Raw genomic sequence first — 14,919 nt, 5'->3', positions numbered from 1 at the left:
AGATGGCCTGCTGTGCGATGGACACTTAGATTTTTGTTTTTGCTTTAAAGGGGGTCTGGGTCTAGATGTGTGTTTTTAGTGGAATTGTGTATGTGTGTGTCTTTTCCCGTGTTTTTTCTCTCTCTCTCTCTCTCTCTCTCCTTTCTCTACAGCTGCCGGCCAACAATATGCCAAGTACCAGTCTCCTTTCAGTCAAAACCGGACTGCCTTACTTCAATGTATATACTTCTTCGGGAATAGTAAGATATGGCCAGCACAGGTAATAATTTGAGGGTTGTTTCGTGGAACGTGAGAGGTTTGGGGAATGCCACCAAGACACCAAGATTGCTAAGGTTATGGCTCATTTGCAGCAACTTAAAGGGGACATACTCTTTTTACAAGAAACACAACTTTGTAATAAAGAGATAATGTGACGTAAAAGAAGTTGGATTATCCATGTATTTCATTCTAGATTCAATGCTAAGGCTCGAGGAACAGCCATACTTATTCGTAATAATATTATGTTTGAACAGCACAAAATGATAGCAGACGCGGAGGGCCGTTTCATAACTGTGTTTGGTAAATTGCAAAACTCTCTGGTGATACTAGCTTGTGTCTATGGTCTAAATTGGGATGACGATGCCTTTGTGTCCAGACTCTTCAACTATGCCTGATATTGAAAACTATTATTTAATTTTAGGGGGAGACTTTAATATGATCCAGGATACTCGCTTAGACAGATCCTCAAAAAAACAATATTATTATCTAATGCTGCTAAATGTTTTTAAAACTCAGTTGGGACTGGTGGATTAGTGGAGACATGGGAACCCAGGACTTAAGCAGTTTTCCTTCTTTTCCCATGCCCATCGTATCTATACACGCATAGATTTTTGTCCTTATTGATATCAGACTGCTTTCTAAAATAAAAGCCTGTGATTATCACACTATAGCGATATCTGACCATGCACCAGCCTCCTTAGATTTAGATTTGGTCTGTCAAGCCCACTGTTTTAAATTTTGGAGATGTAATTCTATACTGCTTACCAAGGAGGACTATAAACAGGTTTTAAAAAATCAGCTTTCACTTTACTTTGATCTTCATGACTCACCTCTGGGAAGCCTCAAAAGCGTATATAAGAGGTCAGCTCATCAGCTTTATTTCCAATTTGACAAGGAAGAGGTTACGTCACACTGACTTACTGAACCAGATTAAAGAAGTATATTCTAAACATACATCCATCCCGGATCCTGGCCTTTATAATGAGTGTGTTAAACTCCAAACTTATTTCAATTTAACTATGTCGACGACTGCTCTACTTCAACTAACCAAGACAAGGCAGTGCTCTTTTGAATCTGGCGACAAAACGGGGAAGCTTTTAGCTTTCCAAGCACGAGCTCGGGGAACCTTCAAATTAATCCCATTCATCAGATCAGCTACTGGGGAGATTCTTTCTGGTCCCAGAAAGATAAATGATAGATTTGTGTCATTCTATTCAGAATTGTATACCTCCCTAACTCCACCCTCGTCACATGATATACTTAATGATATCAGCTTTCCACTGATAGATAATGAATTGATGAGAGGTTTAGGTGGGCCTATCACTATATAGGAGGTGCAAGAATCTATCAAGTCCTTAAATTCGGGCAAATCCCCTGGCCCTGACGGTTTCTCTTCGGAATATTATAAGGCTAATGTGGATCTTCTGGTGCCAGTCTTGACAGAGGTGTATAATGAGACCTTCTCAAACAGGCGCCTGCCTAGCACCTTATCAGAGGCTACAATATCCCTGATTCTTAAGAACGATGAAGATCCCTCATTGTGTAGTAGCTATAGACCTATTTCCCTCCTAAACGTAGATCTGAAAATTGTATCTAAAATTCTTGCAACCCGACTCTAGCAAGTACTTCCCCTCATTATTTCATTAGATCAGACTGGCTTTATGACTGGGTGACAGTCATTCCAACACCAGACGTCTTCTCTATGTTATCCATATGCCAGGTACTCTGTCACCTGAAATAATTGCATCTCTCGACACCGAGAAGGCATTTGACCGGGTCGAATGGGGGTTTTATATGAAGTAATGGAAAGATTTGGCTTTGATAACAATTTTATCCTTTGGGCTAAGCTGTTGTATTCATCACCTGTAGCCTCAATTAAAGCAAATGATATGGTGTTTCCACTTGGAAAGGGCACTAGGCAGGTATGCCATCTGTCCCCCCTGCTATTTGCTATCGCAATAGAGTCTCTAGCCATCTGGTTATGTGCCAAAGAAGGTTTTAAGGGTATTCTAAAATCTGGTGCAACTCATAAGGTGTACCTGTACGCGGATGACTTTCTCTTATACATTTCTGATCCTCGTACATCTCTCCCAGTTCTCTTTAACATTCTAGAACAATATACCAAGCTTTCCGGTTACAAGCTCAACTACCAGAAGAGCCAGTTATTTCCCTTGAACTCTCTGGCAAGGAACCTTCCACGTTCAGTCTCACCTTTTAAATGGGCAGAAGTAGGGTTTCGTTATTTAGGAATATTCATCTGTTCTTCTTTGTCTAACACAGTGCTTCTCAATTCCAGTCCTCAGGCCCCCTGCTCTGCATGTTTTGGATGTGCCTCTATACCAGAACAGCTGATTCAAATGATTGCATGACCTTCAAGTACTGCAGAAGCCTGTTAATCACCCAGAGATTCAATCCAGGAGTGGCAGAAGGGAAATACCTAAAACATGTAGGGCAGGGGGGCCTGAGGACCAGAATTGAGAAACACTGATCTAACATGATGAATAAGAACTTTTTACTGTTGTTAGAGAGCATGGAGAAAGATTTTGACCGGTGGTCCCTATTACCATTATCTTTGGTGGGATGGGTGAATCTGGTTAAAATAGTTATTTTCCCCAATTTATTTTTACCTTTTCCAGCATGTTCCTATATTAATTACAAAAACATTTTTTGACAAATTGGACAGGAAGATATCTCAACTCTTATGGCTTAAAAAAACCTGCCAGACTTCGTAAAGCGGTGCTACAGTCCCCAACTTATGAGGGTGGACTTGCTCTTCCCAACTTCAGGCAATAATACTACTCTGCAGCTAATGTACAGAAATTGTTGTATTGGAGGTGTGATGCTGATGTTTCACCGGCCTGGGTGCAGATTGAAAGGGCATCTAGCCGTTATTTGTTGTCCTCTCTGCTTTGTTTCAGAACAAAGCAGAGAGGACTAGAGATGCCTCAGTTTTCCCTGCCCCTCCCCCTGGTAGAGGGCAATCCGCATAGTCAGGGCTACATTAACTATCTGGAACCAATTCAGGAAACAGTTTGGCCTGCATGGACCCTCGATACAAATTCCTTTAACCAAATTTGTAACTTTATGCCTTCAGTCACTGACTTAGTTTTTAACTTGTGGCATGACAGAGGGATCAAGACTGTAAAGGAACTTTATTTCAACAATACCTTTTCATCCTTTGCTGAACTTTCATGTAAATTCTAATAGCCCAATAATCATCTCTCTCAGTTCTTTCAGGCCAGGGATTATGTTAAAAAGGTGTTTCCGCACTTTCCTAATCGTCCACCTGAAACACTTTTGGATACTCTCATGCAAGTAGACCCACAACAGAAATTTTTTTTAAATTTTTATATAATTCTATTAATAATAATAACACCTCAAGATTTGCAGCTCTTGTTAAAACAGCATGGGAGGGGGAGCAGTGGGAGGCCGCCAAGAATTTAATTAATAAATCCTCGATTTGTGCCTGGCATGCCTTAATCCAGTGCAAAATATTCTTTAAAGTACATTACACAAATGCAAAACTAGCAAGAATTTACTCATCAGTCAGTGATGTTTGCAATAGGTGTGGACAGTCGCCATACCCACATGTTTTGGGCCTGCCCAAAGCTAAGCGAGTTTTGGGGTAACATTTTTAAAATACTTAGTCAAGCATATAATCAGACAATTCTGCCCAATCCATTCTTGGCGATATTTGGCTTTCCTCCAGACCAGGGCCTTTGGAGTTCTTTGAAACAGGCCCTGGCTTTCACTATCCTTTTAGCCCAAAGACTTATTCTATTCAAGTGGAAACTAAGCGTCCCCCCCGTCTCTTGACCAATGGGTTAGAGAAGCTCTTTACAACCTGAAGCTGGCAAAACTCAGATTTTCACTTTAGGGTTTCACCAACAAATTTATGGAGACTTGTAGACTTTTCCTGTCTTTAGTGGGTACCATGACTTTGCTCCCTGATACAGAAGGAAATTAAATTATCTGTAGGCCTTCTCACCTATATCTAGTTCTTTTGTTTTTAACCAATATATATTCTTCTTATTATAATTTTTCTATTATTTGTCATTTATTTATATATTTGTTTAATTTACAATTAACATTACTGTCATTATGTATGTATGTGTGTATATATAAACATATTTTTTATTTTATTTATTTTTTTATTTACTTATTAATGTATTTTTTTATTTTCTCTTTTCTTCTCTCTGCCTCCTTTGAAATGTGTGTGAGTGGATGGGTGTGTGTATGTCTTGTTGCTAGAAGTTGCTGCAGGGATTGTGTCTCTGTTGGCTGTTTGTCTTGTGCTTGGACCTAGAAGGGGGGTGTTCAGGGTGCGTTGGGTTTTGGGATAAATCAGCTTGCACTGCTTTTTCTCTGTTATCTATACTGTGTTTTTATTGTCCTAATGATTGATGCATGTCAAGCTGTTAAATTCAATAAAGAAAGTTGGAATAAAAAGTGATCTGAGTTTATCATTGTTTTGCCTCTTAACTAGTCTTTTGCAACACTAGAGCACTGATCTTTTATTCACACCATGTGTCTGCATTCTGCTCCCTGTTTAGTCTGGCCTGACTCCCATCCACGTAGCAGCTTTTATGGGTCACCTGAACATTGTACTGCTCCTGCTGCAGAACGGAGCCTCAGCGGATGTCAGCAATATAGTGAGTAATGGGGAAGGGCAGGGGCAGGAGGGAGCTGACACAGCGTTTCAGTTACATCTGACACGGTGCGTTACCTACTGTACACAGCGTGGAGAAACAGCGTTACACATGGCAGCCAGGGCTGGCCAGGTGGAGGTGGTCAGATGTCTGCTGAGAAACGGAGCCATGGTGGATGCTCGGGCACGGGTGAGATTCCTTTTGTCACATGTCTTGCACTCATCAATACCCGTGTCATCAATATCAGGTCTGCTGTTTGATTAAAAACTGTCCTGCTCCCCTCCTCATCCTGTCCAGGAGGACCAGACTCCTCTTCACATCGCGTCCCGTCTCGGAAAAACAGAGATTGTGCAGCTGTTGCTACAGCACATGGCCCATCCTGATGCTGCCACAACCAATGGCTACACCCCGCTCCACATCTCTGCTAGGGAGGGGCAGGTGGAGACCGCCTCGGTGCTGCTGGAGGCTGGGGCTTCCCATTCGTTGGCTACGAAGGTGGGTGGTGGGGGAGGCATTTAATCTTTGTCTAGGCAAGGCAAGTTTATTTATATAGCACTTTAAAACAGTACCACTGACCAAAGTGCTGTACAATCACAAGATTAAACAAATAAAAATCAAAATTAAAACACATCAAAACCAACAATGTCTAACTTGATGAGTTGGTCAAGAAATCAGTGTGGATGTCCAGTCTTACCAAATGAATCTACTCTGTCACTTAGGACATGTGTGCTGCTAACGGATTTGACCCAAACACATTAGCTGTTATTATGGGCAAAAACAACAATCTATTTTAAATGCAACAAGCTAACTTTAAATAAAGTTCATGAAAAAGTCTTACAAAACAACCTTAGATACACAACACATGGCTTTATCTTAATTTGTATTTTAAATGCAGTTTTACTGTGTGAACTGCCTTCGAAGAAATTACTAATGCAACTGTAAGAAATTGGCTGTAGGGGTGTTCATGGATCTAAAGAAAGCTTTTGACACAATAACTCATGATATCATAATTAAAAAATTAGAATGGAATTCCGGGACGAGTTTTGAACTGAATGAGGAGTTATTTAAAGAGCAAAAAACAATTTGTGAAGATGGGAGAGATTGAATCTGATTCTGGAGGTTGTGTGTGGGAAACCTCAAGGGTCAGAACTGGGACCAGTTTTATTTAATTTGTATATAAATGACATAAGCAAAGTGTCTAATGTATTAAAATTTGTGTTATTTGCTGATGACACAAATATTCTAGTCTCTGGTGAAAACTTACAACAACTTCTCTCCATAGTCGCCTCAGAAATCAGTAAATTAAATAAAAGGTTTGACGATAATAAATTATCACTAAATTTGGACAAGACTAAAATCATGGTTTTTGGAAACTGTTACAAAAAAGCACAAACTTAAATCCAGCTAGAGGGTGTAACTCTAGAAAGGATATATGTTAAGTTTCTCGGTGTAATAATAGATGACAAAATCAATAGGAAACCTCATATTAAACATTTACAGAATAAACTAAGCAAAAGCATATCAGTCCTGACTAAAACTAGACATATTCTGAATAATAAATCACTTCATATTCTATACAACTCTCTGATTTTGCCATATTGTCCAGAAGTGTGGGGATTAATTCCAAAAGCTCTTTACATCCACTAAGTATCCTACAGAAATGAGCCATTAGAATCATCCATAATGTTGGTTATTATGAGCACACAAACCCGTTATCCTTAAAATCTAGAATTCTTCGATTTGAAGAGCTGGTGGAATTTAAAATTGCTTAAATTATGTTTAAGGCATCTAATAAACTGCTGAGCTCAAACAGAGCATGTTTTTTGAGAGAGAAGGGGGACATGACGTAAAGGGTCACTCCAACTTAAGGATTTGTAGTTTATGAACAACAAGAAAGAGTTTTTGTATTTCAATTCACGGGGTAAAGTTATGGAGCAAGTTAAATGAGGAGTTGAAACAAAGTCAAAATTTAATACTATTTAAAAGGAAATATAAGGAGGTCATTTTCACAAGATATAGAAATATGGGTGAGTAGTGCTAATGTGTATATGTAAATTGAGGCAAGCGCATATGAGTGTGGGTATGGATGTATGCATGTATATACTTGGACATATGTAAACCCGGATAAAATGGAAAATTAATTAACCTGTTTATTTTTATTTTTGATTTGATTTATTAATCAGGGTCCATCTGAAAATATTGGATGAGTTCATGGGTTATGAGTTCATAAGTTTCTTACTTCTTCCTACTCCTTTTCAAGCATGTTAAGATGACTGGTGCAAAAATGTGTCTTTTACATTCCTTGTTCTTGTGCATGATTTTATACTATCATGTTCAAAATAAATAAAACTTACTCCTGTTAGATCTTACATCACAGGCCCAGTGTTCTGTGGGCCAACACACCTTTAGCTCTCTTAGCATCCGCACCACAGCATTTTATTCAGGCTGAGGTCTTGACTTTGACTGGACCCGTTTAGTCTGAACCGCTACAAGAACAAATTTGTTCCACTTTATCAAAACCTTTAATAGCAACAAACACTAAAATATGGCTGTAGGTGGAGATCTTAAAGATTTTAAACTGTGTTATTATGTTTCTGTTATGTACTGGTATTTTTTTTTGTTTGTTTTAGAATGTATCCAGTGCAAAGTGTTGAGTTAAGGTTAAGGGTGCTGTGGTGGCGCAGGGGCAAAGCACAACCCACTTATTGAGGCCTTAGTCCTCATGTCAGTGATTGCAGGTTCAATTCCCAGCCTGGCAACATTTGCTACATATCTTCCCTCTCTCTCATAACTCTCTTTCCTGTCAAACTACTTTCAGATAAAGGCCACTAGAGCCAACAAAACCTTTAAAAAAAGTGTTAAGTTAAGCATTAAATGTGAACCTAACATGCGTATGGATTTTAGACTATGCAGTTGCCAGTGTCTGTGCCCAGTACAAATTTCCTTTGAACAATAAAGCTTATCTCAGTTTAGTGTAGCTTAGTTTAGCTTAGCTTTTCTTCTCTTATATTAGTTTAGCTTAGTTTTTTGTATCTTAGTTTAGTGTAACCGGGTTTTGCTTCACTCCACTGAACCGGGTTGGCCAAAGTAACGCCTCGACTCTGCGTTGTGTAGTTCTTAATGAAGATGATGAGTTTCTAGGTGATAGGGCATTTTATTTCCTGAATGAGAACATATCAGATATGAATCAGTTCAATCAGCTCAGCTTCACTCAGCACACTACAATATTGTTATATTAGCATTTAACTTTAGCACATAGTGTTTTACAGTATTAAAAACACTAAAAGTACAAAAGCTGTTGCCAGGCAATCTAGTAAGTATTCAATACTCTCTATGTGTCTAAGTTAATAAAGATAATGTCTTATGTATTGTTGACGCTTTTCTATGCTGTGTGCTGAAAAATGCAACTCGCCTCTCGTGCAGCTGTCACATACTGGCACTGAGTACAGGAGCCAGCAGCATATAACCAGCCACACAGAGAGGGGGGCGCAAGGACCATGAACTACAGGAGAAGAGATAAAGCCAGGCTTGACATAGTGCCATCAGTTCGCTCTGGCTTTATCCGTTTCACAAAGACCAAACCAGACACAGGAGGTGCGACTATGGTTGTTTTTGTATTAGTTTTCCAATGAAAACTAATAGTGCAGAGTGCCATTAGATACCTGTTCTTTATCTGAGTGATTTTACATGAGTCAGACCAAAGATCTTTCTTCCATTTGATAGTGGAGTCTTCCACACGTCTCCCATCTCAGCTTCTGAAGCTTGGAACTCCTTTGATGTAGTCAAAGGTGTTCGGATCCCCTCTCTCTGTCCTTCTTGCATGGTCTCTTAGTTTGTGAGGACTAATAGACAAAATTACACATATGTCATATACCTTCTGTATCTTGGTGATGGATTTAACTGAACTCCATGGGATGTTCATTTGTTCAGTGCTTGAGAGATATTTTTATATCAGTGACTAGTTCTCTGCTGTACTCGGAGTGCTCTTTTGTCTTCATGCTGTAATGGTAGCCAGTATTACTAATTAGCAATTGAATGGACCTTCCTTACAAAGTTGTCTCTCAGGCCGTCTCCATTCCACTCTTTGTCAGACAGCCAACACCAGTTGGCTGAACTTCCGTTGAGTTCGGTCAGTAACTTTAAATGGGATGAATATTTATTCAATCACTTATTGTCCGTCCATTCATCTGTCTATCCATCGCTCGCTTGCAGTGGGGTCACGAGGGTGCTGCTGCCTATCTGCAGCCATCAGTGGGTGACTGGACAGCCTATCACAGAATCACTTATTGTATTTTACATATTTTATTCCATATCAGTTTTCACATTGACATTAAAGAGTAGGTTTAGGTTTTTTTTTGTTTTTGTTAAAAACTTCAATCATGATCAGATTTTGTTGATCATGATTGATTTGTAAATGCCATAAAAAGGGTAAAATATCCAATGGTGTAAATACTTTCTATAGGTACTGTGTGAAGGATCCTTAGATAGCATTCTTACTGCGTCTCCAAATCTACATCACTTCTGATGAATGATTGATGGGACCACAAAAAGTTGAAGATGTGAATTGTGTTTGAACCCTGACTTGTTCATCACCATGAAACTTCACCCTGTGTCCAGAACCTTAAGATCTAATAATCAGCTGCTATTGAGAGTTACTCAGACTGCTAAGGGGGTTGGGCTTTCTCCGTTGCCGCTCCTGTTCTCTGGAATAAGCTATCTTTCCAGATTAGATCTGCCCACAGCCTGGATCATTTTAAATTGCATCTTAAAACTTATTTGTATTTGCTGGCATTTAATTTAGGCCTGATACTGTTGTGATGTTTAAATTTATTTAATTTAATTATTATTATTATTATTATTATTTTTTTTTTTTGTATGATTTTTTTCTCTTTTCATCAATTTATTCTATTGTGTTACCGTCTTGGTACAGCACTTTGGTGCAGTTTTAAACCTATTTATAAAAGTGATATATAAGTACACTTGACATTAACATGACAGAGGAGATGTCTTGCTGTTATAATCCTGACTGCATCCTCCTCTGTGGACTACAGTCTGTCGCTTCATGCTCATTTCAGGGGAGGGAGGAGGGTGTGGCTGTCACTATGGAAACCAATCTGTAGTTTTCATCATTTCACACAAGTGTAAATGGTCATTTCCAAAACTTCTCCTAACAATTCTTGCATTTTTATTTTATTTTATTATTTATTGCTTGTTGTGACCAGAAAGAAGAGTGTTTCTGGTCACCAGTACATGTGACAGAATCCATGGCCTAACAAAGGTCTGCTCCCAACACGGGCAGGGCTTGCTCATAAACACACTGATCATGTGGTGTCTTCCAACACTGACCATGTTTGCTTCTTCATACTAAATACATCAGGGCTCCCTCTGCAGGCTGTACAATCAAACTGATTAATATTCCTAAGAATCGAGTCAAGGTGCAAGTTTACCAGCTGAAAGCTAATTTTAATGTAACAGAATAGTCACGCTATATGATAGCAGTTTTATGTAGCTTCCTGTTCTATTCATTCTATCTGAATCTCATCTTTCAGTTTATTCTATTAACATGCTGATATAATATCTGAACATGTCAGAGAGAAGGTAAACAAGAGAAAATCAATGCATCATTAACAGTATTTTGAAAATCCCAAACCTTCCGTTGTTGGAGACACAGAAGTAGACGAGTCATCATAAAACGAGTATTTGGGTGGACAATATGGACCGTTGTATCTCTAAGCTATAACTTTTGGTTTCTTTCTAGGATGATTTAAAATAGCCTTTGACATATTATATATGTGTTTTTAAGAGAAATTCACAATCATAAATCACATTTTACTTTTTGACTTGCTCACAAGGTTCAACCAAGAATCTTTTTTTCATTTTTGTTATTTACCTTGAAGAAATTGATGGACAATTAGTATTTGACAACAGTCATTTAAACTTAACTCCTTAGGTTACTCTGAATTCTTTATTTATTAGTAACAGTTTGCTTATTTATAATAGAAAGATATCCCATGTGAGCACAGTCTTCAATGCTGCTGAACAACTTGTAGTTTCTTTTGGTGGAGTTGGAGCGTGCTGGCAAGATGTAGTTAACGAGGCAGACTTGGAAAGCCGTCAGATTTCACAAGATTACTTCACAGAGGAACATGCCTCTTCTGAAATTATAGACTTCTTAGCTTCCAGTGCTTAGAGATATATTTTTTAAACTATTAACTTGTAACAAAAAGTAAGAATAGAATTGTCACTATGGTTTCCCAGTTCTGTTTTTTGTCCTCTCTGCCTGAAGGTTTAGAGGCAGACTTCTAGAGTATTGTCTTCTATTTTCACTGTCCTTCTTTCTCTCCTCTACTCATCTCTTATAAAGGGAATTGCATTTTTTCTCCCTAAGTGAACTGTAATATATGTATATTGCCAAAAGTATTTGCTCACCCATCCAAATTGTCAGAATCAGGTGTTCCTATCACTTCCATGGCCACTATGGAAGTGATTGGAACACAGGTGTTGTGGCTGGTCTTGCATCATAATAATGTCCAAAGAACAAAAATGCCAGAGTAGTTTCTCAGGAGGTTTTTGACTCACTCAAAATAAAAAGTACTCACAGAGAGTTTTCTGGTTTCAAACAGAGTATTTTCTTTACTTACAAAAATAACAGAAATATTCTCTAAGTTGACTTTATACAAAAAATTTTTAATTTAAACCTTAATTTTGTGGTACAAAAACTGTTTCACTCCTTCACCAAATCAGATCAACCACAGCAGCTGATCCTGCTTGTTAATCACAGCAGGAGGCTGACTGACGAGGAGGAGGGTGTAAGAAAAACAAATAAATAAATAACAATAGATCTACCATTTGTATAATCTTGGATCTGTAACATTAATAGTTTAGCAAAAATAAATTAATCTAATTCTTAATAGGCTCCAACAACAGGTGTATAAAATCAAGCACCTAGGCATGCAGTCTGTTTTTTACAAACGTTTGTGAAAGAATGGATCACTCTCAGGAGCTCAGTGAATTCCAGTGATAAGATGCCATCTGTGCAACAACAAAAAGTGTGTAATTTTCTCGCTCCTAAATGTTCCAGTGTCAACTGTCAGCAGTATTATAAGACGATGGAAGTGTTTGGGAACAACAGCAACTCAGCCGCAAAGTGGTAGGCCACGTAAACTGACAGAATGGGGTCAGTGGATGCTGAAGTGCATAGTGCCAAGAGGCCGCCAACTTTCTACAGAGTCAATCACTGCAGACGTCCAAACTTCTTGTGGTCTTCAGATTGGATCAGGAACAGTGCACAGAGAGCTCAATGGAATGAGTGCATGGTTGAGCAGTTGCATCCAAGCCATACATCATCAAGCGCAATGCAAAGAGACGGATGCAGTAATCTAAAGCACGCCGCTGTGTATATATAAACAGTGTATCACAAAAGTGAGTACATCCCTCACATTTCTGCAGATATTTAAGTATATCTTTTCATGGGACAACACTGACAAAATGACACTTTGACAAAATGAAAAGTAATTTGTGTGCAGCTAATATAACAGTGTAAATGTATTCTTCCCTCAAAATAACTCTATCTACAGCCATTAATATCTAAACTGCTGGCAACAAAAGTGAGTACACCCTAAGTGTCAATATTTTGCGTGGCCATCAATAGAATCGCTGTGAGGTTGGATGATCAGCTTGGATGATCAAATCTCCAAAATGATCAGCTCAGGGCGAAGCTCAGGGTAGTTTTCCCCCGGGTTCGGACACTGGTGGTGGAGCAGAGCCTGGAAAGGAGGGAGCCTGGAAGATGCCTGGGAGGATGAGGGTGGAGATGGGAAGGAGGTGGGTTGAAGCAGGTGGATGCGTGGTTTGGCTTTTTGAAGGAGCTCTTGCGTGCTGATTGGCTGAGGCGGAGGCGTGGTAATTGATGATGCCGGTAAACTAAAAAGAGTTTCACAGCTTGAATTTATGCCTAGGCTTCATTTGTATAGTGCCTTATCAAGTGTCCTTCCACCTGCCCTCTGTGGCTGAGTCCCAAAACACAGAGGGCAGGTGGAGCAGGGATTGAACAAGTAACCCGCTGATTGAGGGTGAACTCCTGCCACCGTCACCACCATTGCCCCTAAATAAATCAAGTGAAGTATCATAGTGAAAGATGTAATGCTCCACTTGTGAAATGAAATCTGTTGGGCTTCACCTTGGCACTCTTTGGCACTCTGACAACATGTCTGAGTGGCATGCTGCCGAACAGAACACAGTTTTAAAAAAAAATCACCAATCCTTTAAAGTATATATTACTACAGTATTTTTCAGATTTTATGTATAGATCTTTCAACATCTCTTGGTCTTACTGTCTCTGCTTCCTTCTCTCTACAGAAAGGGTTTACTCCTCTGCATGTGGCTGCCAAGTATGGAAACCTAGATGTGGTCAAACTGCTGATGCAGCGCTGTGCGCCTCCTGATTCTGCTGGAAAGGTAAACATCCAAAATAGACCCATTCTGCTTGGATTCCCCTAGCAAACACTGGATTGTCAGATAAATATGTACAGTATGTTCATGTGTCTTGCATGTGAATATAAAATTGGTGGTTTTCTGTATTAAGGACCTGTTTACTGCCAGAGAACTGGTAAGGTTATGTGGTACTTGAAGCCAGGTATTCCTTGATCTGCCTTACCAAGACAGACATTAATCAGAAAGGTCAACAGGAGTTATCTTTTCTTCTTCATATTGACTCATTCTGTTGTCCTCTAGTCAACCTGTCTAACAGTGAGTGAGTGTTTGGTTTCCCTGCTTCACCAGGCGCTCCTTAATCCTCATGCACTCACCATTCCTCCCCAACAGAATGGCCTCACTCCCCTCCATGTTGCAGCACATTATGACAACCAAAAGGTGGCGCTCCTGCTTTTGGACAAAGGAGCGTCTCCCCACGCAATGGCTAAGGTGAGGGTCTATAGCAGTGGTCCCAACCCTGGTCCTCAGAGCCCACTGCCCTGCATGTTTTAGGTGTTTCCCTGCTACTGCACACCTGGGTTAAATGAAAGTGATTAACTGACTTCTATAGCAATTGCAGGAATCCAAAGGAAGTTATACAGTCATATGAATCAGCTGTGCTGGAGTCCCAACTCATTAAAAACATGCAGGACAGTGTTCCCTGAGGACCAGGGTTGGGGACCACTGGTCTATAGCACACAGTTCATGATGAGGAGAATCTCTTGGTTCACACCAAAAGTCTTTCTCTTCTTTTGCTGGCACTAAAATCATCTGCTTTGATTCTGTTTTCCAACCAGACTGGTTTATTAAATATCATACAAGGTCAAATTTTAAGATTTTGTCAAAAATTTTAGGCAGTGTTTACACGTTTTTTTTTGTTTCAATAATAAACTTTTATTGAAACTAAGCCATTCAATAGAAGTTTGAATGGCTTTTTATCAAGCATTAAAGTTTATCAATTCAGTCGATCAGGTCAGTCAATTTCTGTACCCATTTATTCATACAGCAGTGTTTGCATAAATGTGTTGGCCTGTCGGACATTACTGCCATATTTAGTACAATTTAGTATTGTACAATGAAATGTGAACAAGTCTGCAGTAGCTGTGTCAGTTTTGGAGCACAGACTTCAGGTTAAAGATGAGTGCTAAAACATTTAGGGTTTAAATGGTACACTTTTCTTCAACAGATGCATTTCCATCAGCTGCTATAGTGACAGAGATAGGAGGTTCATGGGTTACACCCTGGATAGATCTTCAGTGCTTCACATGGCAACACAGAAACACAGGGCAAACACGCATACACACACACGCACGCAGCCACCCACCCACACACACATGCAACCAGTCCTAAAGGAAATTGAGATAACACCAAAAATGTATACTTTTGAACTGTACGGGGTAAGTTACCATTATATTATCATTTGTATATTTATTCATGTATTTTTAGGCACACTTGTGATCTTTCTGTGTGCTTTGGTGGCCAGTCGACAACATTTTGTTATCACTTTCACTGTTTCTTTCTGCAACGGCAATAAAATAAG

General features: G+C 39.3%; 1 protein-coding gene across 15 annotated transcripts in view; it reads left to right on the top strand.

Moving 5' to 3' along the window:
- Positions 1-14,919, top strand: part of LOC103129595 (ankyrin-2-like) — a 200,855-nt gene that overhangs the window by 110,374 nt on the left and 75,562 nt on the right. For all 15 annotated transcript variants that reach the window (XM_016665234.1, XM_016665238.1, XM_016665236.1 and 12 more), the window contains 5 exons: positions 4,812-4,910; positions 4,998-5,096; positions 5,205-5,402; positions 13,266-13,364; positions 13,731-13,829. In XM_016665234.1, the coding sequence (XP_016520720.1) occupies positions 4,812-4,910; positions 4,998-5,096; positions 5,205-5,402; positions 13,266-13,364; positions 13,731-13,829 (594 nt within the window). The remainder of the gene's footprint in view (positions 1-4,811; positions 4,911-4,997; positions 5,097-5,204; positions 5,403-13,265; positions 13,365-13,730; positions 13,830-14,919) is intronic.

The sequence above is a fragment of the Poecilia formosa genome, unplaced genomic scaffold (genome assembly GCF_000485575.1).
Source record: "Poecilia formosa unplaced genomic scaffold, Poecilia_formosa-5.1.2 Scaffold558, whole genome shotgun sequence".
Taxonomy (NCBI): domain Eukaryota; kingdom Metazoa; phylum Chordata; class Actinopteri; order Cyprinodontiformes; family Poeciliidae; genus Poecilia; species Poecilia formosa.
This window is presented reverse-complemented; position numbering and strand designations above follow the sequence as displayed.